Below are 22,784 nucleotides of genomic sequence, written 5' to 3'. Positions count from 1 at the left end.
ATGTACAGTACTATGTCTGAGAGCAGTGATACTGCATGTACAGTACTATGTCTGAGAGCAGTGATACTGCATGTACAGTACTATGTCTGAGAGCAGTGATACTGCATGTACAGTACCTTCATGATGAGCTGCTTCTCTGGAACATTACACTGCTGGTAGTCTCTGTGTCGAGGCAACTTCTCTACGAACAGACTGCACGCACGCACGCACGCACACACGCACACGCACACGCACACGCACACACACACACACACACACACACACACACACACACACACACACACACACACACACACACACAAACACAGCGGTCAAAATCTTATCAGATAATGTATAACTAATAATGTATAACAATTATTTATTACCAGACAGATAAAGACGGACAGATGATATCAATGGAGCGGGCAGACAAGCAGAGCCAGTCAGACCACACATACAGTACAGAGAGGTAGCGCAGACAGACAGACAGACAGACAGACAGACAGACAGGTGGGTAGAACCCAGGATCACATTAGATCATTGACACAGGGGTGAACTAGAAAAAGTGCCCTTCTGGGCACAGGTCTCCACCAGGTTATCCACAGATCCGTGCAGTTAGAGGTAAAAACACTTTTCGGCCAGTTATAGCGCCACCTTGAGGCTGAGTTGAAATTGTTCATGTGGCATTTTGTCCTCGGCCTAGTGGGAATGTGGGTGCACAATTTCACGGAAATCACGCGATGTGTTCATGATTTGCAGCATTTTGTTTGAAACTGAGCACTCCTGTGAACTTTGGAAGCCAATCTTAACCAATCAGGATGGAGTGTGAGAAATATGAAAGACCGGTTTGGTTGAATGGCTCTAGAGAGACTGTGTACCAATTTGCGTGATGTTTGGATAAAATCTGTAGGTGTGCTGTGCAAAAACCTGTTTTGCACAAAGCGGCCTCCTGGTGGCGCTATAACAGGCCGTTCTGGAAAGTTTGGGGCAGAGGTTCATGGTTGGCATCCAGGGAGTGTGTGTGCAAAATTTGGCATCGACCGGGTTAACGGTGGCTGAGATTAGCTGGTCACGGACGGACACACGGACACACGGACGGACGGAGTGCAAAACATACTCTCCCCATGCCTTCGGCTGGTGGAGACAAAAATGAGTTACAAAATGGTGGGATAAAAAAAAAAAAAAACAGACAGACAGACAGACAAAAATGATGGTCTGACTGGACCGCTGAATTCCTACAATGCCCATAATGCTTTGGTGCACTTCCCCTACTTGTGGAGAGCGGGGAGGCTGCATGGAGGTGTGACTTTGTGGTCCAGGAAGGAAGGGAGACCACATTTTCATGACAGGTTTTGGTCATGAACATGGCATCATGACTAAAATATCTATAAAGAAAATCACACCCGTGTGAACTGAGTGGTGCAAATCCTCTCTCTCTCTCTCTCTCTCTCTCTCTCTCTCTCTCTCTCTCTCTCTCTCTCTCTCTCTCTCTCTCTCTCTCTCTCTCTCTCTCTCTCTCTCTCTCTCTCTCTCTCTCTCTCTCTCTCTCTCTCTCTCTCTCTCTCTCTCTCTCTCTCTCTCTCTCTCTCTCTCTCTCTCTCTCTCTCTCTCTCTCTCTCTCTCTCTCTCTCTCTCTCTCTCTCATCTCTCTCTCTCTCTCTCTCTCTCTCTCTCTCTCTCTCTCTCTCTCTCTCTCTCTCATTAGCAGGCAACAGTGCAGCACTATCTCTCTCTCTCTCTCTGTTTCTGGCACAACAGCGCCACTTTTGGTACTCATTGGTACTGGTGCGCATAGTCACACACATTAAAGGGACACTTCACCCTTTTTGCAAAAACATATATATGTTAATGACGTTTATTAGTTTTAGAACACTTTCATGGGGGTCTATGTATGTAATATGTGGTTTTAGATATTTTAGATTGTAGCAGTGAGCCGGTGTCTCTGATGTCATGGACACTGGGCTCACTTCCTTCCTGGACTACATGTTGTCTCAGTAAGACAGCTCTCCCCCCTATCCATAAGGAGGAGCAGTGCACCAAAGAACTATGGGAATTGTAGTCCAGGAAGGTAGTGAGACCAGTGTCCATGACATCAGAGACACTGTGCTCACTGCTACAATCATAATAATAGCTAAAACCACATATTACACACATAAAGACCCCCCAGGGAAGTATTCTAAAGTTTCTAAATGTCATTAACATATATTCTTTTGCAAAAAAGGGTGAAGTGTCCCTTTAACACACGTCACACAAATGAACGCACGGTTGAACACGGACATTGCTGTTCCTTGGAGTGGTTGCATCACTCAAACACATGTTACACACATAAACCCCCCCAGGAAAGCATTTCTTGTGTCCTAAACATCATTAACCCATTTAGGCCCGACGTCGAAGGTTTTCTGAAATACCTGGGCGGCGGTGGCTCAGGGGTAGAGTGCCTGGATGGTAACCGTAAGGTTGCCAGTTCGAACCCGGGCTCCCCCAGAGTTACTGTCGAAGTGTCCTTGAGCAAGACACTGAACCCCTAATTGCTCCCGATGTGCTAGTTGGTGCCTTGCATGGTTTCCGCTGCCATCGGTGTGTGAATGGGTGAATGTAATGCACAATCTCTGTAAAGCGCCTTGGATAAAGGCACTATATAAATGCACCATTTACCATTTACAGTATATCAGTGGTGTTCAAATTTCATGTCAAGGACCCCAGAATTATGTGTATTTGGCCGCCGACCCCAATGTGAAAATATGTTGTTCCAGGGAACCCCCCCCCCCCCCCCAGAAGCAAAGATTTGAGTTGAAATGTTCGCTCTGAAAGAATATATATTCAAAGATGTGCACCACATTTTCACGATTTTTCGAAAATTGCAGACCTACAAGCTTGTAGATCTGCTATTTTGTCAATAGCTTAAAGGTATATTCAGTGATTTCACTTAATTCAAATATCACTTATTTCTTTGTTTTGTTGTGATAATCCTCTCTACTATAGAGTGTGCTGACCATATAAGGAGTTCCTCCCTGTCCCCAGTTAACCCCTGGGGGTCAAAAAACCTTAGGTTTCGTTTTTGGCTCTCTATCCTGATTGGATGAAAGGCTTAGGTCCCAGCCAAAAACGAAACCTAAGGTTTTTTGAGTGAAATCACTGAATATACCTTCAAGTATAGCATGATGCTTAAAACACCAAAAGGGGGGTAGTAGTAGTATAGCAGCACTGCGTATAGTGTATTCTCACGTGATGAACTTGTTGTAGAGGACGAAGGCGTTCTCCAGGCTGCCCTCCTCCAGATACACGGCGGCCATTCGCTCCATCTCCAAGCCGGGAGCGGAAGTAGCGGCGCGGCGTGACGTCCTCGTTGATGTCCACGCTGCACGCCATCTTCCCCAGCGCGCGCCACGCGCATCCACCGCCGACACGGACACGTCCGTGTACTCGGGCTCCGCTGCCAGCTTCTTCTGTCGGGTCAGGGTCAACTTTATTTATTAGTAATAATTAGTTCATTAGTAATTATTTAATTAGTATAATTAGTAATTAGTAATGTCCCCCCCAAAAAATTGGGGGACATATAATGGCGGGACGTAATAAAGGATTACGTCCCGCCATTATGTCCCCCCAATTTTACAGCAGGTGCATACAATTGAGCAGTGATGGGGGAAAGGTACTCAATTGTTTTACTGAAGTAAAAGTACCAATACAAGCAATTTAGAAGTACTTCGTTACAAGTAAAAGTACGGAATTGAAAATGTACTTGGGTAAAAGTACAAAAGTATCAGCATCAAAATGTACAAAAAGTACAAAAAGTTAAAGTACTCATGATGCAGAATGTCCCATTTCACAAGTTCAAAATGTGTACAAATCTATTGAAAATAGCAGATCTACAAGCTCACAATGCGTGGCAACGAGAGCTTGTAGATCTGCTATTTTCTATATATATATAGGGTTGAAATGGTTAATGTATGTTTTCTAATCAAAATTATAATCTCCAAAGTAACTAAAGTTTTCAAATGATTGCAGTGGAGTAAAAGTACAAATTTTGGCTCTGAGATGTAGTGGAGTAGAAGTAAAAGTACTGGAAATTGGAAATACCCAAAAAGTACAAATACCTCAAAATTGCACTCAAGTGCAGTACTTAAGTAAAAGTACTTAGTTACTTTCCACCACTGTCTAAAAGACACAATACAGTAAACGTAACAACAACAACAACAACAACAACAACAGACATACGTATACATCATCACAAGATGCAGACCTTTAAATATAAAGTGCAACTAGAACCAAAAGTGCACCAAGTGTAACTAACTACACCTATCCTCACCACCCTGGCACCCACCCCTGAAACTACACCTATCCTCACCACCCTGGCACCCACCCCTGAAACTACACCTATCCTCACCACCCTGGCACCCACCCTGAAACTACACCTATCCTCACCACCCTGGCACCCACCCCTGAAACTACACCTATCCTCACCACCCTGGCACCCACCCCTGAAACTACACCTATCCTCACCACCCTGGCACCCACCCCTGAAACTACACCTATCCTCACCACCCTGGCACCCACCCCTGAAACTACACCTATCCTCACCACCCTGGCACCCACCCCTGAACTACACCTATCCTCACCACCCTGGCACCCACCCCTGAAACTACACCCTATCCTCACCACCCTGGCACCCACCCCTGAAACTACACGACAGCCAGCTACCGCCTCCTCCTGCTGCTTCCCCCATTGATGGCACGGACGGAGGCAGGTATAAAAGAGAATTTGTACCCGTTGGTTTTTAGTTACGGGGGTCTTTAACCACTGGCCGGAAAGGCAGTAATACACAGTCCCGGTTTAGGGGTTTGGGGAAGCCGTCTGCTCTAATTGAAGAGGCTTCTTGAGCACCTGCTTGTCATATACTGTATATACAGTATGACTCAAGACAAGCTGAACGTTCAGGGAGTCGAGCAAGAGAACGGAACGGAGCGGACCGCCGGGATGTGGGCGACTGTCACGCGTTGATTTCGTCGACGAATACTATGACGAGAAATGTCCGTCGACTACCCTTTATCCACTGACGAAAACTAAATGGAAATTAATGAAAGCCAGGCTGTGATGACTAAAACTAAAACTATATAAAACAAATAAAATGTTAGGAAGGGACTAGTGGACAAGAGATCCAGTATTATAAGTCATTATATATATTATATATATATTATATATATATATATATATATATATATATTATATATATTAACACAATTAACATTATTTTAGATAGATATTCTCACATATATTTCTCCTTTTTTTTTGGTAACACCAAAACACACAGATGGCAGTACTAGATACTGTATATTGAAATAAAATATTTAAAGAAATCACTCTCAGTAGTATATATCAGGGGCGCAATAGGGTAGGGGACGGAGGGGTTTCGTCCCCTGCCAGCGTCACATTGGTCCCCCCCAGATGAGTTAGGGGGTCCCCCCTGGCTGGGGGGGTCCCCCCCTGTATCCCCCCTGGCTCCAAAGTTATCTTAGGAGTAATACTTTTGAAATCCTGCGTTCATAAACGCGATATATTTTGAAGCATATATTTGATCCACCCCTGTTTAAATCCCAAAATGGTTTGGCCCGTTCTCTCAACTTTCGGAAGTTGGGAGTTGTTACACCGCAATCAGTGACCCAATGTGCTTTGCACTCTGTAATGATTCTAATAATACAGGAACAGAATTCAGTAGGACACCACTTTTGGTGTCACGCACCACTTTGGCACCGTCAGACGATAAGTAGATGAATGGATTTACTTTATCCTTTTCATGTCAAGGACCCCCAAATGGACACGTATTAGCCTGCGGACCCCCCCATTTGAAGAGAAGAGAAGGACCCCCATAAGAGAAGATTTATACAGCTCGGACGGACCCTATTTTAACCATTTCTAGCGGTGGGACTCCAATTGATCAATCAATGTTAATTAAAAAAACTGAGAGCGTCCACATGACATGCCACAAACTATCATGTAGTTGTACCTCTGGGGGTCCCCGGACCCCACTTTGGGAATTATATTATTATTTTGGGGGATTTGGGGAAAGGAGGAGATCGACGCCGCTATTAACTGTCAAGACCAGGTAAGGCGCTGCAGGTTTTTCTTTCCTCTCGAGTTGCATGGGTTTAACACTAACTACATTAAAACATCCTCTCCTGAAAACCTCCCAGGTGTTGTACATTTTATAGGATAGGCTAACTTACAGATCAGATGGTCAGTGAGTTTTGACCTGTTCGAGGCGCTGCTGATAATGTGGTTAAACTTTTACGTTTTGAGACAAATGGGGAGGAGGAGGAATCACAGCCAGGTAATTCATAATAATAATAATAACTGTGCCAAAACGCAGTTTTGTATGTACATTGAGTCACTGAAACAACCTCTCTGTAGTTCGACCCCAAACCCTAACCATAACCCCACGTTTGTGGTTAGACCCCCCCATCCCCCCCTCTCCTAGGGTGGTGGGGGGGGACGGGGGGGGACGGATTACCTTTTATATATAGCGGCGCCGCTTCGCGGCGCCGCTATATGTCCCCCCCTAGCGTTCGGTCCGTGTTGCGCCGCTGGTATATATAGTATATACATAAAGTGTCACTTTAGGAATGTGTTTATTGTAGTTCAGACATCAATGCAATAAGTTATAAACATAAAACATAGACCGTATAGCTTTAACTTGAACATGTCTCTCTCTCTCTGTAGGAGTTCTGTACATCTGCCTTCAGAGGGAGATAAGTGCTCCTCTATTCTCTATTCACTGAGATGTGACTGTCAGTGTGTGTGTGTGTGTGTGTGCGTGTGCGTGTGCGTGTGTGTGTGTGTGTGCGCGCGCACGCTCCTCTATTCAGCAAAAAGAGGAGAAGACATCCGCTCCCTCCTCCTCCTCAGAGAGAAAAGAAGGGATGTGATGAATGGATAGAGGAGTCAGTGGATGAATGAATGGATGGATGGATGGATGGATGGATGCATGGCAGAGATAGGAGAAAGGAGAGAGAGGGGTGAAGGGGAAAACGGACAGAAGAGAGTATAGACAACTAATACTATGACAGAATGTTCGTCGACTACCTTTTTTCACTGACGGAAACTACATGGAAACTGAATGAAAGCTAACCTATACTAAAGGGAAGACTAAACATATTGACAATTTCGTCAACAAAAAATAGACTAAAAGAGAACCAGTAAGTCATCTTACACTTGGCTATTTTCAGCAAGTGTAAAATCAGCCATTACGACGGCATCAAGGCCCGCCAAAATACATTTTAGTCTAAATCAACTGTAGATTTAGTTGACTAAAACTAGACTAACACTAAAACATACCTAAAACTAAATGAAAACTATTCAAGAGACTATGACTAAAGCTAAAACAGAGTAGAACTAGAACTGCACTCTGTCGAGTGCATACTTGCTTGTTGCACGCTAGTAGGCCATGAATGGCCAACTAGTGCGCAAGCAGAGTGCGCAAGTACTTTCGACCGCTACAAACTGTCAAATCTCAGTAATGACTACTTGTGCCTGATACGGCAGTGGTGCCAGATTACATACATGTATACATAGGAGCATTACCTTTAATCCTCCCAACACTAAAACATATCGTCATTACGTCACCATCGAAAACCAATTACCAAAAACCAATTCTGGCATTGGGTCCTTTAATCCACATCTTTATTACGTCATCATTGAGAGCTAGTTATACATATACTATGTATATATATGTAATTTGTAAGTTGATTAGCGGTATACTGTGGTTACTTTGCGCCGTATGCACCGTCCCAGCCGTCCCGCCAATGTTGATGCGTATGCACCGTCCCAGCAAATGACGTAATGACTAATTGTGCCTGATACGGCAGTGATGCCAGATTACATACATGTATACATAGGAGCATTACCTTTAATCCTCCCGACACTAAAACATATCGTCATTACGCCACGACCATCAAAAACCATTGGTTTTATACATATACATAGTATATGTATAACTAGCTCTCAATGATTACGTAATAAAGATGTGGATTAAAGGACCCAATGCCAGAGTGTAATTGGTTTAAAGGAGGATTAAAGGTAATGCTCCTTATGTATACATGTATGTAATCTGGCACCACTGCCGTATCAGGCACAATTAGTCATTAGGTCATTTGCTGGGATGGTGCATACGCATCAAAATTGGCAGGACGGCTGGGACGGTGCATACGAGTCCCGGGCGAAACTAGTACTTGTGCGCTCTGCTTGCGCAAGTAATGAAGTAGTTACAGTGCATGTGTATCAATATTGTTGCCGTCAGGCAGAAAGAAGCATTTTCGTCTTACACAAACATTAAATTCCCATTGACAATGAATGGGGGATTTACGTCACATATGTGGGCGAGCAAATCGGCCATTTTTGTCCTACACAAAGATTACATTTTCATTGACAATGAATGGAGAATTGGATACCTACTATTGGCGCTCAGAGTACTTGGAGGCTCGCCGAAGTCTCATGTAATGGGCCTCCAATTTTGGGGCCATGACTGACATGTCATCATAGTGACAGCATAGACCTGGGTGCTCAAAAACGGACCACGCACAATTGAAAAGTAACAACTACAAAGATAATGGATAAGTTCCCTTTTCCTTTGATCCAGGACAATCCAACAGGATGGGGTCCTTGTGCCGTCCCGGAGAAGTTCAAAGACATGCCCTATCAGCCCTTCAGCAAAGGAGACCGTTTGGGAAAGGTGGCCGATTGGACCGGTCTAACGTATACCGATAAAAGATACACCAAAAAATATTCCCCTCAGTTTCCAGACGGCGGTCTATTCGGCTGCGCCCCCGCCGCCGACGACGAAGACGAGAGCTTCAAGTTGGTGGTCACCGCCAGGCCGCCGAAGACCGCGTACCCTCGCCGCCCGTACCTCAATCGAAGGTGGCCCAACAAGGACCGCAGAAACTTGCCTCATTCCAACCCGCCCAACGGCGCCAAACGTCGGAAGTGGTTCCAGAAATCCCAGCTGAAGCCCAGATTCTCTTCCGTGGAGGTGAGGAGCGACTGGGAGGTGAAGGAAGAGATGGACTTCCCGAGGCTGAATAAGATGAGATACACGGAGGTCTCGGATCCTGTTGACATCGAGTGCTGCGGCACGCTGAAGCAGTACGACAAGGCTTTCGATCGCATCAACACTCGCAACGAAAGGCAACTTAATAGCATCAAGAGAGAGAACTTCCACACCGTCACCACCTCGGATGATCCCGTCATTCGCAAGCTGGCTAAAACCCAGGGTAATGTGTTTGCCACTGATGCCATCTTGGCCACCTTGATGTGCTGCACGCGCTCGGCCTACTCTTGGGACATCGTCGTGCAGAAAGTGGGCGACAAGCTCTTCTTCGACAAGAGAGACAACTGTGACTTTGATCTGTTAACCGTGAGCGAGACCGCCAACGAGCCACCCCAAGAGGAAGGCAATTCGTTCAACAATCCCCGTAACCTGGCTATGGAGGCCACGCACGTCAACCACGACTTCAACCGGCAGTGTTTGCGGACGGGACGAGGAGAGGACTACAAGTTTCCCAACCCCAATCCTTTCCCGGAGGAAGACGTGGACAAGAGGGATGTCGCGACGACGACCTCCGTCGCCTACAGGTACCGCCTCTGGAAGCTCGGCGAGGACGTCGACCTGGTCGCTCGCTGCGAACACGACGGCGTGACGACCGGCGCCAGTGGCGAGGCGTCCTTCATGAACATAAAGGCCCTGAACGAGTGGGACTCCAGGCACTGCAACGGACTGGACTGGCGTCAGAAGCTGGACTCCCAGAGGACGGCCGTCCTGGCCGCCGAGCTGAAGAACAACAGCTACAAGCTGGCACGCTGGACCTGCTGCGCCATACTGGCCGGGTCCGACTGCCTGGCGCTGGGATACGTGTCTCGCTGCCACGCCGCCAACCCCGCCCGCGGCCACGTCGTCCTGGGCACGCAGCGGTTCAGGCCCGGCGACTTCGCCGTGCAGATCGGCCTGAGCATGGAGAACGCCTGGGGGATCCTCCGCTGCCTCGTCGACGTCTGCCGCCGGCTGGACGACGGCAAGTACGTCGTCCTCAAAGATCCCAACAAGCAGGTGATCCGCGTCTACGGCCTGCCCGACGGCACCTTCAGCTCTGATGAGGAAGATGACGAGGAGGAGGAGGAGGAAGATGAGGAAAATTGAGGCGTGTAGATCAGTGGTTCCCAAACCTTTTTCATGTCAAGGGACCCCCGAAATGATACCAATTAGCCCGCGGACCCCCCATTTGACAGTATATGCCAGGGACCCCCATGAGAGGAGTTCTTTACAGCTCTGGCAGTGATTTTCAACCATTTTCGTTTCAAGGACCCCCAGTTTTACCATGCATTAGTCTACGGACCCCCATGTAATGGAATTTATATCTCTGGGACCCCCATTTTAGATTGTAAAATCTGTGTTAAGCCCAACACACACCGGCTCCGTCCGACGCGACGCGTTGCCGCGCGGCGCCGCCTGGAAAATAGAACTGGTTCTATCGGCCGGTGTGCGATAGGTTCATTGAAAATAATGGAGGCGGCGGTGTGTGATGGGCTTTAGTTTAAATCTGAGTGTACAAATGGAACCAAATGGACCCATTTGGTTCCATTACAAAACGGGTCCGGCATTTATCGAGACCCGAGTATCATTAAGCGGTTGGCTTGTCGAGCCCGTTATGGGGTATAGCCGCAGCAGCTGACGTCATGGGGGTCGGGGGTCATGACGTCATGGGGGTCGGGGGTCAGGGGTCATGTCATGGGGGTCGGGGGTCACGGGTCATGACATCATGGGGGTCGGGGGTCATGACGTCATGGGCCGCTCTCTATAAAGGGGGCTTGGACGCGACGGGTGGTTGCGTGGTTAGTCATCGTTTTGCCGTATGGTGGAACGGGTGAGAAGTGTAGTAACATTAAAAAACAAGACAAGAGGGGAGCTAAATGCAATAATGTAGCCTACCACAGTTGTTGCATGCACGAAAGGGAGCATTTCGACAATGCATTAGACATCCGTCCATAATGCATTGTATTAAACCCAAATGAGATACCTTTGCATGTCTGCACCGAGTCGAAACAACACGGGAGCCGTCAGCTGCTGCAGAGGAACAAACCTCCTGCTCTTCCACCCAAGGCATGTTGTGCTTACCATGCTTGTTGCCCAAGGCAAGGACGGTAAGATGTTGCCGTAAGTTATTAATCCAATTCATAATAATAATACGTCTGGGGGAAACTCAAATCTCCCTGCCATAGAGTTATAATACTGCATCTCCCGCGGATCGATTGAATAGTCTCCCATAATACGCGACGTATTCAATGTGCAACTTCTCAAGTCTATCGTTGCCAAAAAGGGCAAGGCTAAAAGCTCACAACGCGGCGCAACCAAGACGCGGCGTGAGCTTGTAGTTTGGCTATTTTTTGTTGCGTGACACCGCCGTAGGATGATGTATACATTACGCTTTTAAAGTGATGGTACACATTATTAACAGTTCCCTCTGTCTGTTAGAAAGGTAATGTATAAGGCCCTAGTAAAATGTAGTGCAAAGGGATGTCTTGGTTGGTTAAAATAAAGAAGATTATTAAAATATAATAAGATATAATTATGCATTGTGTGTGTGTGTGTGTGTGTGTGTGTGTGTGTGTGTGTGTGTGTGTGTGTGTGTGTGTGTGTGTGTGTGTGTGTGTGTGTGTGTGTGTGTCTGTCTACACCTTAGAACTGTTTATTGGCATACAAACTCTCACAACTGGCCAATAAAAATAAGGTTCTGTTCAGAATGGTCTCCCGTCTTTCCACAAAATAATAGCAAATGCTGGATAGTGGGCTCGATAAGGAGCTTGTAGATCGGCTATTTTCAGGATGTAACCAAGTGTAAAATTACTTTTGTTTATACTGGATCACTTGTCCACTGGTCCCTTCGACTACAAGTGATCCAGTATAAACAAAAGTAATTTCAGTTTTTAATTTGTTGATGAAATTGTCAATATATTTAGTCTTAGTCTTCATAGCTTAGTTTTCATTTAGTTTCCATTTTGTTTTCGTCAGTGAAAAAAAAAGTTAGTCGACGGACATTCTTTGTCTTAGCATTAGTCGAAATCAACACTGCAACAGGCAATACGTTGTTGGGTCCAGTGAACCCGTTTATCCAATTCTGGACGGGAACCCCTTTTGGTGTTGTAAGCATTATGTTATACTTTAGCTATTGAATCTATACGCTTATTGGCTTATTGATCTACAAGCTTATCTACGAGCTTGTGGATCTTTTTCTTTTTTTTTTTATGTGAAAATGTGGCGCAAATCTTTGAATATATATTCGTTTTTAACTCAAATCTTTGCTTCGGGGGGGGGGGGTGTCCCTGGAACAACATATTTTGAGACCGGGGTCGTCGGCGGCCAATTAACATATATTTTTCGGGGGTCCTGTGTTTGAGATAGACGACTTGACATAGCAACACAAGGGTTTTTCAGAAAGCCGTCAGCATTTAGAAGACATCTAAGTAGAATCGTCAACCTCCGGTCTATATAGCAGCGGGCTACAGACAGAGCCCCCCAACCGGTCTACACCAGGGCTGGGCAACTTTGACGATGGCGAGGGCCAGTATATTTCCACACTCACTCCAGAGGAGCCACATTAGCAAAAAATAGCCGATCTACAAGCTCAAAACGCACCGTGCTGCGAAGCGTTTTGAGCTTGTGGATCAGCTCTGTTTTGCTATAATTGAATTGGAATCCTGAAAAGTAACCTTTTAATTGAATTTCAAATGCATTTAGTTATGGTTATACCGGTAGTTAACTTTATGAACTGTTAACATAACTACATTGGACACAAAAATAAAATAAAATTGTTATACTAGTCATTAAGTACTAGTCATTTAATACTAGTCATGAAGTAATTAAAGCGCGTTTGGAATTGTAACAATTGTAACAATTAGCGGCCGTCAAACTGTTAACTTAAATACCTTTATATTTAATATTGTGAGCTTGTAGATCTGTTCGAGCTGTTACTTTGGGCTTGATTAATCGAACCGATGCCGATTAATCTATAAACAACTAATATCGGCCGATACTGATGCGTTTGTCAATTAATCTCCCATCACACAAGTTGTATGTGATCAGCAGGACCTTGTAGTGGGACGGTGTGTAGAGGATGGGTGTTACGTGGTCGTGATCTACAAGCTCGAGCTTGTATAGGTCTGCTATTTTTGAAAGATCGTGAAAATGTGGCGCAAATCTTTGAATGTATATTCTTTCAGAACGACCGATTTTTTACTCTAATCTTTGCTTCTGGGGGTGCCCCTGGAACAACATATTTTGAGATGGGGGGGGGGGTCGGCGGACAATTACATATCATTTTTGGAGTCCTCGACATGAAATATTTAGTGATATGGGCCTAGAAACATAGGTATTTCAGAAAACTGTCAGGATTTAGAAGAAATTTCGACGTCAGGCTTACATGGGTTAATATGGGTTCATATTGATGACATCAGGGATGTCATCAATATGAACACGACCCAGGTAGGGGGACACGACCCAGGTAGGGGGACACGACCCAGGTAGGGGGACACGACCCAGGTAGGGTGTGTAAACCTTAACGGAGGGAGGTATAAACATGCACACGCATATATGAATGAGTGGATAAAGAGATCATGTGTGTGCAGACTAGAGGAGATGGAAGGATGGATGAAGTAAGTGGAAAGGAAAGGGTTAAATGAACGTTGGGGGAACTAGAGCAGAGACTGAGGGAGAGAGAGGGCGAGGCTGAGAGAGAGAGAGAGAGAGAGAGAGAGAGAGAGAGGGGGAGAGAGAGAGAGAGAGAGAGAGAGAGAGAGAGCTAAGAGAATACTAATGGAGCCAATAAAACTTCACACTGATCACAGGCTGCACTTCAGAAAGGATACCACTCGGCCACGGATTAACCCGTTTTGGACTGAGGTCGATAAAAAAAAAAAGCTTCTAAATCCTAACATTTTTCTGAAAAACCTATGTTTCTATGTCAGCGGTGCTCAACCTTTTTCATGTCAGAATTATCTCTATTGGGCCACGGACCCCCATCTCAAAATATGTAGTTCCAGGAGGGACCCCCACAGAAGCAAATATTTTGTGTGTTCGCTCTGAAATATATTTTCAATGATTTTCACGACTTTTCAAAAATAGCAGACCTACAAGCTCGTAGAGCGCTATGAGCTTGTAGATCTGCTATTTTTCAATAGCTAAATTATAACATAATGTTTAAAACACCAAAATGGATTAAAACCCATTTACTGCCTGTAGTCCTGAGAACAACAGATTCTACCAAAAGTCTTCCAAATCCTGACAGTTTTCTGAAAAACGAAAATCAGCTAATCACTCACTGGTGCTCAAACTTTCTCATGTTAAAAGAGGACAGACAGACTTTCTGTATTTGGAACTCTGCGGAACTCCTGTGCCGCGCTACGAGCTTGCAGATCTGATCTAGATCTTTCCAACAGATACATTTTTCAAAATAATGGTTAATGTGGTTAAAAGCTATGAGGCGAAACGGATGCGTCTTCGGGTCTAATTGGGTTACAGCAATTGCAAAAATGCAATCTCACGATTGAAAACTATACTGGCGCAGTTTCCCCACCTCTCTCCCTGTGTTTTAGGATCCAAGATGGCCGCAGCACCAGGAGGGGGTGGCCTTACTGGGCTGCGTTCACAAATTCAAGAGACCTGTCTTGCGTTTGTCTTGTGTCTGTGTTTAATGGCCACTCCAATGCATTTTCAATGGAACCCCATATGGTTTGACCAAACATTTTGTTTGATGGGGGGAGGGGGGCAGAACACATCCATCAAAGCTGTGTTCAGACACAAGTCAGGTGTCAGACACAAGGCAAGTGTCTTGAATGCAGCCCAGTAAGGTCATATGTCGACCCCGCCCTCTCACCGTCGCCAGCCACCCGTCGGAGAAAACTCATTTCGGCCGCTTGGATTCGTGACCTTATTCTTTCGGTCATGACCCACACTTCATGACCATAGGTTCAAATGCTCTAATCTTAGAATAGACTACTTTGGCTTATATTCGTTTAGGCTTAAAAAGAAGAAATGCTGACATCTCCAGACTCCAAATGACTGAAATCAGTCCACTGAGAAATGTAATCCATGCTCAACCCATTAACCCATTTAGACCTGAGCTTGATTCTACAAATTCCTTCTAAATCCTGACAGTTTTTTGAGAAACCCTATGTTTCTATGTCAGTGGTTCTCAAACATTTTCATGTCAAGGACCCCCAAAAATATATGCAATTGGCCGTCGACCCCGATCTGAAAATATGTTGTTACAGGGACCCCCAGAAGCAAATATTTGAGTAAAATAAATTCGCTCTGAAAGAATATATTCAAAGATTTGAGCCACATTTTCACGATTTTTCAAAAATAGCAGACCTACAAGCTGCTATTTTACAATAGCTACAGTATAACATAATGCTTACAACACCAAAAGGGGTTCCCGCCCAAAATGGGTTTTAAAGATCTGAGGCCTGTTCTACAAATGCCTTCTAAGAAAATCCAGTAGTTCATTCAGGGTTGAAAGTGGTTAAATCCTGTATCCAGTATGCAAATCCTGGTGGTTCTTGGCACGCTGCTTTTCTCTAAAGCCATATGGATTTTATTTCCTCCAAAATTGGCCTAACAGGGATAGTTCGCCCCCGAAATAACTTTCTTCTATGTCGATGACTCACCCCACGGAGCCTTGCTTGAATTCATGGATATTTTTGAGCGGTGCCTACGCTCCATTACACAGCTACGTGTGTCCTTGTGCGTGTCTGTCCGAGCACGGAAAGCTGCCCCCCCCCCCCCCTCCTCCGCGTTTCCCCTGGACCCCCCCCCACACGGTAACTTTGAGTGGTGCTAGCCGCTCCTATAGACGGCAATGCGTGTCCCTGGCTGGGTTTGTCCGTCCGAGGAAATAGCGTTTGTTGACCACCAAGTGTCACTGTTGCACAGCCTGACACACACACACACAAGCACACAAACACACACACACCACAAGCGCACACACACGCGCATGCACGCGCCAGGGAGGAGGGCTTGTACAGTGCAGTACTACAGCACGAGTACAGTACAGCACCACTCGGTTCAGACGACAGGTCAGATTTTATTTTCTTGAACATTCGCGCAACTCTTCTGGGGTTTAACAGAAAACCCTTAATGTGTCCAATGTGAACCTGAGAGCCCAAACGATGCCCCCTGCCAGTGATGCGTCGACTAGACAGGCAGAATCATGGCTCTCAACAAAGACGTAATGTCATTTCTAACCAATACATCCATCAATCATGAGGTTTTAAACATGGCCGGCAACGTGAACGTTTTCTGGCTTGCATTTAAAACAATACACTGTATGTTGGCTCGGAGAATTGACTTCACCGTGTGTGTGTGTGTGTGTGTGTGTGTGTGTGTGTGTGTGTGTGTGTGTGTGTGTGCTGTATTTGTGTATACACAAATGCATTCAGTCATACTCACCAGTGTGTTGAAGCTGAAGCCTTGTTCCATGGCGTATCACACGTGCGTGTGTGTGTGTGTGTGTGTGTGTGTGTGTGTGTGTGTGTCACAGCCGGTGGGCCCATCTGCCACCTCCCATGATGCCACACTGCAGGGGAGAAAATAAAACAAGGAATCAATAGATATACGGACCGACCGACCGACAGACAGACAGACAGACAGATCTGTGGGTCTGATAGATATGTTAGACAGATGACAAAGACCGTTTGGTCAAAATGTTGTACAAATCTCCTTCATTTTTTTGCCTGCACCCTTTGTCTTTTTTTTGGGGGGGGGGGGGGGGGGGGGGGACGTGCATGTTCTTCCCACCCTACATCTGTACAGGTTCAGCTCACAGTGGCCAGTATAATAATGTGGTTGTACTGGGCAGTGCACTCCTCCTAATAACCGCCATGGAAATGTGGTTGTACTGGGCTGTGCACTCCTAATAACCGCCATGGGAATGTGGTTGTACTGGGCAGTGCACTCCTAATAACCGCCATGGGAATGTGGTTGTACTGGGCAGTCCACTCCTCCTAATAACCGCCATGGGAATGTGGTTGTACTGGGCAGTGCACTCCTAATAACCGCCATGGGAATGTGGTTGTACTGGGCAGTGCACTCCTAATAACCGCCATGGGAATGTGGTTGTACTGGGCAGTGCACTCCTAATAACCGCCATGGGAATGTGGTTGTACTGGGCAGTGCACTCCTAATAATCGCCATGGGAATGTGGTTGTACTGGGCAGTGCACTCCTAATAATCGCCATGGGAATGTGGTTGTACTGGGCAGTGCACTCCTAATAACCGCCATGGGAATGTGGTTGTACTGGGCAGCAGCCATCAGTGTTTGATCTTGTCGACTAAAACTACGACGAAGGATGTTAAGTCGGCTACCGTTTTACACTGAGGACAACCGAATGGAAACTAAATGAAAACTTAAAGCTATGACGACTAAAACTATGACTAAATACATTGACAATAGAGCGGCGCAGTCCCTCCCCCTTTCAGAACAACGAACGGCCCAGGAAATGAAAACGCAATGCATTTCCCCATAGGCAGTTTTTATTTAATTTATTTAAAGACCTTTTAAGCGTCGTACAAAGCCAACTCTTGTCGTGACAAATCATGACAACACACACAATATTTCGGGCCAAACAAAGAATTAGAAAGTAGAAGAAAATGGCAGGTTACAACACTTTTTGTTGTTGTTTTTCTTCTTTGTAATTATTTGTTTGGTCCAAAATATTGTGTACGTTGTCATGATTTGTCACGACAAGAGTTGGCTTCGTACGACGCTTAAAACTGCCTATGGGGAAATGCATTGCGTTTTCATTTCCTGGGCCGTTCGTTGTTCTGAAAGGGGGAGGGACTGCGCCGCTCTATATCGTCAACCAATAAAGACTAGACAAAAATGTGAGAGAACTAAAAGACAAGTCACTTTATGCTTGGTTAAAAACAGTCAATCTACAATCTATGTAGATCGGCTATTTTCAGCATGCAACAAACTGCATAAAATCTGCCATTACAACACCATCGAGGCCTGCAAACTGCATTTCTGTCGACAAAGAAAACAAACAACCGTAGATTTAGTCGACTAAAATCCTATGATATTTTAGTAACACCAAAACATTTCCGATGACTAAAATATGACTAAAACTAAATTAAGTTTTATTCCAAAGACTATGACTAAAACTAAAAGCCATAATCAACACTATAGTCAGTACAAGCACCATAGGAATGTGGTTGTACTGGTCAGCAATCCAGTGCGACCGCCAGCAGAATCTGGTCGTACTGGACATCTCCCTATAGTGATACTATAATCTCTCGGGGCACATTCAGAGCTCCGCAGCCCTCGGCAACTCCCAGTGCAACGTGTATTAGAGTTGTATTCATGAGGAATGACAACAAAAGGTGCACCATCCGGAAGAGGTGCGGGGTTTTTTTGGGACGATGGGTTCCTCCCAGACTGCCCCAGTGACTAACTGACTGGGCAGACTAATAGCACCGACTCATCAACACCATACATCCCTGGTGATGTTCCACGGTTGCTATAACAACCGGTAACTATACTACGGGAAGCAGGCCTCAACTTAGTGACTCATCCCTTTAACCCATTTAGACCTGGGAGGACAATTCTACAAATGCCTTCTAAAAATCAGTTTTCTGAAATACCTCATGTTTCTATGACAGCGACTCATGTCAAGGAGCCCCAAAAATTATATGAAATTGGCCGCCGGACCCCCAAAAATATTTATTTTTCAATAGCTAAAGTATAACATAATGCTTTAAAGCACCAAAAAGGGGTTCCCGTCCAGAATGGACTAACAGAGAGAGAGATACAGTATATACTACTGTCTAGTATATCTCCACTAATCCTGTTATCATACTGTATATCCTTTTAACCCATGCCGTACTGAATGACATCCGGATGTTTCATCCTCCACGACACGAACACACAGTCAAATCACGGCATCAATGCAACATATGTTCCATTTGAGTGTATACAATAATACAAATGGACCCATAAGGCAGTGGTTCCCAAAGTGGGGTCCGGGGGACCCCCAGGGGTCCTTGAGGGAGTTCCAGGGGGTCCCCAGCTAAATGATAGTTTGGAATCAAATGGACCCTTATGAGTCTGTAACTCTCAGAGTGTACAAAATGGTCCATTTGGTCCATTTGTACACTCTCTGAGTTAAATGAACATTGATTTTACAATATAAATTGGGGGTCCCAGAGATGTTAAATGGGGGTCCGTAGACAAATGCATGTCAAACCTGGGGGTCCTTCAAAATAAACAGGTTGAGAATCACTGCTAGAGCCGTAATAATCTTCTCTTATGGGGGGTCCCTGGCATACCTTTTCAAATGGGGGTCTGCGGGCTAATTAGTGCCAATTTGGGGGTCCATCGGTGCCATGTTTGTAATTTATTGGACGATGTATTATCAATCATGCTGTCGAGTGTTTCATTACATTACAATGTGAACAACTTTAACTGAGATTTAACCCATTCTGGGTTTTAAGCATTATGATATACTAATACTTTAGCTATTGAAAAATGCAGTTCTACAAGCTCATAGCGTGGCACTCAGTGCTCGAACTTGTAGATTTGCTATTTTTTTAAAAATCTTGAAAATGTGTCGCAAATCATTGGATATATATTCTATCACAGCGAACATTTTTTATTCAAATCTTTGCTTCTGGTTGGGGGGGGAGCTGGAACAACATATTTTCAGATGGGGGTCGGCGGCCAAATACAGATAGTTTTGGGAGTCCTTGACATGAAAAAGGATTGAGAACCTGCACTGAGGTTTTTCAGATTATTTTTTTTTTTAGAATCAGCCTCAGGTCTAAATGTGTTTAACCCATTTAGGCCTGTCGTCGAATTATTATTTTTTTACGATTTTTTCTAAAATAGCAGACCTACAAGTCCATGAGCTTGTAGATCTGCTATTTGTCAATAGCTAACAGAATTCTTGAAACACCAAAAGGGGTTCCCGCCCAATTCTACTCGTATCATCCCTTACCAAAATCAAATCAAATCATGAGGTGCAGCTGTGTGACCACAAGTAGACGACTGTCTGTCTGCAACTCTGCACACAATCACCACCTGCTGTAATAATCCCCTCTTGATTAATCTGCACTAAAGCGTCCCTCAAGCTGCTAAATCTCTACCTGATTAGGGGCATATAATATACTCCATGATACATTCACCCTAAAAACAGAACAGCCAGACCTCAACAGACTCATTAAGACCGGGAACGCATTCGCTTTTAACCACTTTTAACCATTATTTTAAACTTCAGCTGTTGAAAAATGTGCCTGGTAATCAAGAAATGCACAAAAAACTGAAATATACAAGAAAATTACTGACATATTAATTATTTTTATAAAAAGAAAGGTAAAAACTAAAAAGAATGCGGAAATAGCTGATCTACAAGTTTACAACACGTTACAAATGCAGCTTGTAGATCTGCTATTTCAGCTTTTTGAAAGTATGAAAATGTTTCGAGGTGGAAACGATGACGACAGAATAATTGTGATCATCTCAAATAATAGCAATTAGACAATTATGTACTAATATTGTGACAGGCCTAATCTCAACCCGTCCCTTTAAATTAATCTCAGTTAGTAGCCGATAGGACAATTTACTACTAGCCTGACCTAAGCAATTTACTACTAGCCTGACCTAAGTAGAGACATTTCTGGCCTAGATGGGAGGGTCGCGTCTCAGAAAAGCGCGCACCCTGATTGGATCTCATCGATCTGTCCGTCACCCCCGGCCCCTCATCTCCCCCCTAGTGCAGCGCTACGTCACATCATTTAGAGCGACGCCTACGCGGAAGGGTTGACTCCCACTTTTAGACTGGTTCAGCCCACGGCTTTTTCCAGGCTTTCATCTTTCGCGCAGACGAAATGAAAGCCTGGGTATCGAGGCTAATTTACTACTAATAGTGGTGGGAAAGGACAATTTACTACTAATAGTGGTGGGAAAAGTAGTCACATTTTTGAGTGGTGCAACCACTCCAAGGAACAGCAATGTCCGTGTCCGCCTATGTGTTCACCTATGTGTCCGCCTATGTATGTGTAATGAGAACGAGTATGACTATTAGTACCAGTAGGGGCGCTGTTGTGCCAGAGAGAGATAGTGCTGTACTGTTGCCTGCTAATGAGAGAGAGAGAGAGAGAGGGGGGTGTGATTTTTACTTAAGTAAAAGTATAAATTCTGCAAAATACATAGAAATACTCTAGTTAAAAAGTAAAAGTAAAAGTCTGGAATTTAAAATTGACGTACTCAGGCCTGGGCCGTGGCTCAGCGGTCCAGGCACCTTGGCCGGCCACGGTTTTCAAATAATTGTAGTGCGGTAAAAAAAGTACAGGTAATGTAAAAAAAAACACTCAAGTAAAGTACCCTATTGTCCTGAATATAAAACAATTTTTTATTCCAATGGAAATATCATTAAAAAAAAGGGGGTCGTATTATAATCAGTCGTCATCAGTCATATTCGGCGCAATACGGTACATCAAAATTGTACTCAAGTACAGTACTGTAGTACAGTGTATGAATGTGTGTGTGAATGGGTGAATGTAATGCACAATCTATGTAAAGCACCCTTGGATAAAAGCGCTATATATATATATATAAATGCACCATTTACCATGTATTTACCAGTACTCAAGTAAATGTACTTGGTTACTTTCCAACCACTTCTCCGCCGACTAGAGGTGATAAATGATGGCTGCTCCCGGCCGCTGCACTGCACTGCACTGCACTGCACTGCACTGCACTGCACTGCACTGCACTGCACTGCACTGCACTGCACTGCACTGATGTCAGTGCCATGGCTAGAAGGACACACTGTTCCCAAGGCCCCTTCTCACCACCTCATTTGCATCACTGCAGTGGGGGTTTCCCTCTACATCCCAAACGTATTCATGTCAAGGACACCCCAAATTGACACATTTGAAAATATATGCCAGGGACCTCCACTTTAAATGCTTAGTAATTATACCTCATACTAAAGCATTTAAAGTATGAGGTATAAAGTACAGCAGCCTCGTGTTCATATATACAACAGAAAGATTGGGTACTGGGTAAGACTGACGTCATGCGTCTTTCAGGACCTTTCACTGCTTCGTCTCAACCATTACTCTATGGCTCTGGTCTCAGCCACCACTGTGTGTTTTTTGACATTCCGTTTTTTCTCCAAAGTTGAATGTGGCCTCTACTGTGTAGTTTAGCAGCCATAAACTACACAGGTTCATACCGATGTTCTGGGCGTCTTTGTAAAGTTAGTGTTAGTAAAAAGCAGGTAAAAGAGTAGACCTGCGAGTTTACACCGCAGATATGTCGTCTCCGCCTACAGGAAATACGTTTGCTGCGACCATGAGACCCGTTTCTGAATTTGTCTATAGCCTACGTTGCCTGGGGAAGTTCAGAGTGTGACGACTTTTTTCAGCAAAGACTGTCCCCACAATAAAATAAAAACAAACTACCCTAGCATAGAGCCATGAACATTACCTACTGTGAAGCTGTTCACATAAAGTTTACCTAACTTTGCTACTACAGGGAAAACATGCAAATGATGTACATAATTATGTTAGTATTTTATTTTATTTTTGAGTGGTGCAACCACTCCAAGGAACAGCAATGTCCCTATGTGACTATGTCCCGATGTTTAGAGTACCAGTAGGGGCAAAAGTGGCGCTGTTGTGCCAGAAACAGACAGAGAGAGATAGTGTTGCACTGTTGCCTGCTAATTACAGAGAGAGAGAGAGAGAGAGAGAGAGAGAGAGA

General features: G+C 44.8%; 2 protein-coding genes across 2 annotated transcripts in view; one reads left to right on the top strand and one right to left on the bottom strand.

Moving 5' to 3' along the window:
* The window catches only part of stambpl1 (STAM binding protein-like 1), a gene marked incomplete at its 5' end in the record, with an annotated part of 34,907 nt that extends 18,409 nt beyond the window's left edge, over positions 1-16,498 (bottom strand). The window contains 5 exon segments of the mRNA XM_083787969.1: positions 117-192; positions 3,205-3,290; positions 3,292-3,369; positions 3,372-3,425; positions 16,469-16,498. Coding sequence (XP_083644095.1) covers positions 117-192; positions 3,205-3,290; positions 3,292-3,369; positions 3,372-3,425; positions 16,469-16,498 — 324 coding nt within the window.
* On the top strand, positions 8,579-10,165 carry LOC310874065 (eukaryotic translation initiation factor 3 subunit D-like; the record flags this gene model as incomplete). The annotated part of the gene is made up of 1 exon (XM_083786731.1): positions 8,579-10,165. The coding sequence occupies one exon, from the start codon at positions 8,579-8,581 to the stop codon at positions 10,163-10,165; it is 1,587 nt and encodes a 528-aa protein (XP_083642857.1).
* Positions 16,499-22,784: the final 6,286 nt, after the last annotated feature.

The sequence above is a fragment of the Protomyctophum parallelum genome (assembly GCF_964188405.1).
Source record: "Protomyctophum parallelum genome assembly, chromosome: 17".
NCBI lineage: Eukaryota > Metazoa > Chordata > Actinopteri > Myctophiformes > Myctophidae > Protomyctophum > Protomyctophum parallelum.
Note: the sequence above shows the minus strand (reverse complement) of the source record. Positions and strands in the feature narration are given on the sequence as shown.